This window comes from Echinops telfairi, unplaced genomic scaffold (genome assembly GCF_000313985.2).
Source record: "Echinops telfairi isolate 266 unplaced genomic scaffold, ASM31398v2 ScPeMD7_7412;HRSCAF=8450, whole genome shotgun sequence".
In the NCBI taxonomy this organism is placed as follows: domain Eukaryota; kingdom Metazoa; phylum Chordata; class Mammalia; order Afrosoricida; family Tenrecidae; genus Echinops; species Echinops telfairi.
The window spans coordinates 7,901,387-7,903,846 of NW_022111312.1; the positions used below are offsets into that span (position 1 = coordinate 7,901,387).

The 2,460-nt window shown below is 50.6% G+C and overlaps 1 protein-coding gene across 1 annotated transcript in view; it reads left to right on the forward strand.

Moving 5' to 3' along the window:
- The window catches only part of PEBP1 (phosphatidylethanolamine binding protein 1), a 7,024-nt gene extending 4,905 nt beyond the window's left edge, over positions 1 to 2,119 (forward strand). The window contains exon 4 of the mRNA XM_004709558.2: positions 1,307 to 2,119. Within this exon, the coding sequence (XP_004709615.1) occupies positions 1,307 to 1,524 (218 nt within the window). The 3' untranslated portion in view covers positions 1,525 to 2,119. The remainder of the gene's footprint in view (positions 1 to 1,306) is intronic.
- Positions 2,120 to 2,460: the final 341 nt, after the last annotated feature.

The following is a 2,460-nucleotide window of genomic DNA, read 5'->3' on the forward strand; positions in this document are numbered from 1 at the left end:
CGTGATCACACAGGTTGATATGTTGTTCCATGTGGGCTTTGTTGCTTCTGAGCTAGATGGCCGCTTGTTTACGTGGTGGTTTTATTGTGTGTGACCTGACCGGCTAATGATCTTTCATGGGCTTCTTAACTGTTTCTTTACTTGTAAGTAATTTACATCTTCAATAACTTTAAAAGACTTTTTTTTGAAGTTGTGGCAAGATTATTGATTTATAAAGCACCATTATTAATGACATGAAACAAAATTTTACGTTGCTAGCCAAATGTGGAGGCATGCTAAATAGGGTTTACCTTTCACAGCCAATTTGCTGACATGTCTTCTCCCATGTTGAGGCCAGAGAGAAAGAAAAAACAATTAGTGCCCACCAGTAGTTCCAGAAATGTCACCGGGTCTTTGCACACCCACGCCAGATACGGGATTTTACTTTTAACTGGGGTAACCCGGCTTTCTCTTTTTAGATGCATTTTCCTCGCCTCAAGTAGACCATGGCTTTTAAAGAGAAAATGCCACAAAGGATATACGTGGCTTTCCCCTGCGAGCCAGCAAAGCTCTCTGTAACCATCTGCCCACACGGCTCTCATAAAGGAGCCGGCCACCAAAGTCTAAGTGTGTCCTGCTGAAAATGAGTAAAACTCTGTTGTTCATACATAGATAAATAGATGAAACCCAGCACATCGTAAGTTGCACTCACTAAAAAAAAAAAAAGACTATTTTTTTTAAATGATGGTCATACTACCATTTGTGTCCGGTACTTCATTGGAGCTTGCTGGCTGCTTTTAAAACATTCTTTGCCATGAGTTGGCCCAAGTGAGCGTGGGTCATTTTAAAGCAGATCTCCGTCTGCAGAGGAAGGAGGTTTGGGAAGTACAGAGATACTGATAAAAACCAAACCCCTGCCGTGGAGTCGATCTTAACTCCTAGAAACCCTGGAGCTGAGCCACCCCAGAGAGCAGCCTGGTGGGGTCCCCCTTTTGTTAGCAGCCATGTGCTGGCATCGGCGTGCCCCAGGGCCTCTCGGGTCACGGGGTTACTGTGACAGGACTAAGCAGGCATTCCGCTCCAGTGGAGGGGGGGAAAGGGCTCCTATTTGAGAAGCCCGGGGTCTTGAGAGTCAGGAGAAGGAAGGAGGCAAGGCTCAAGGGGGGGTAAGGACTGGCCCTTTGAGACTGAGGGAGAGCTCGGACAGGATGCTAAGAGCAGTGGGCAGCCACAGGGCAGTCCCTCCCACACTCCGTGACGCTGGATGGCCGTCGCCCGCCCCGGTGCCTGTAAGAGTGTTCCATCTTTCCTCCGTCTCTTCCCCCAGGCCTCCACCGCTACGTCTGGCTGGTCTACGAGCAGGCCCGGCCTCTGAAGTGTGATGAGCCCACGCTCAGCAACCGCTCTGGAGACCACCGAGGCAAATTCAAGGTGGCGTCTTTCCGCAAAAAGTACGAGCTCGGCTCCCCCGTTGCTGGCACGTGCTACCAAGCTGAATGGGACGACTACGTGCCCAAGCTGTACGAGCAGCTGTCGGGGAAGTAGGGCCAGCAGGGATGTGCAGACTGGTCCCGAGGCCCCAGCTGTGTTCTCCGATTCAGTGACGCATGTCGATGCCTCCTCTTCCTCCTCCTCCTCCTCCTCTTCCTCCTCCTCCTCCTCCTCCTCCCTGTTCCTTCCCATAGGTGAGACTTGAAAGATCAGAGAGTAGTTTAGCTAAGGTGACTTTCCCTTGTACTTCCGGCTCACAGTCCCCGCTCATGGGTTCACCACATTTGAACTCCCTTCAGGGTGATGTTTTGGGACTCTTGATGAGGCCCACCAAATTGTTCCTTATGCAAATAGCAACCCAGAATTTAAAGACGAGAGAAATAAAATCCAGGGAAAGAGACCAGCTCTGTAGTGATAGAGCAAACTTGACCCTTGAAAGCAAACCGCTGTGTCTGGCGGGGAGGCCCGGCTGTTGGGAGCAGTGGAGTACTGAGCGAGAGCTGACCGTGGGCCCCTGAAAGCCGTCCGGGCCTGTTGGCTCCATCCCCTTTCACGGGTGTCAGTCAAGCTGGTCGGGGGTTGCTGACTGTAGTGTTCGTTTTTGCTGTTTCCGTGGAGCTGAATAAAAATAAAACTCTGAATGGACTGACGAGGCTTCTGCAGATTATTTTGTTCCCTCTTGGGTATGGCATTTCAAACTGTGGCAGGTCTAGAGACAGCCTTTCGGGGTGCATACACTGATCAGCAGTGGCCCCTTACACAGGACCGGTGGACTGCTGTTAAGCTTCAGCAGGTATAACGATTCAAAGTTGAGTTTTTTTAAAAGCTGCTGGGACCTTTAGGCTCTGTCTTGCCAGAAAATCCCCTTGGCTTTGTAAGTGGTTCTTTCCACCTGAGGAGGCGGCTTTGAAGACGCTGCCTAGAACCCTCTTGCTGGTAAGGCTCTGTACAGACGCCGTAACCTGTGAAGGGCTACACTTCTCATTGCCT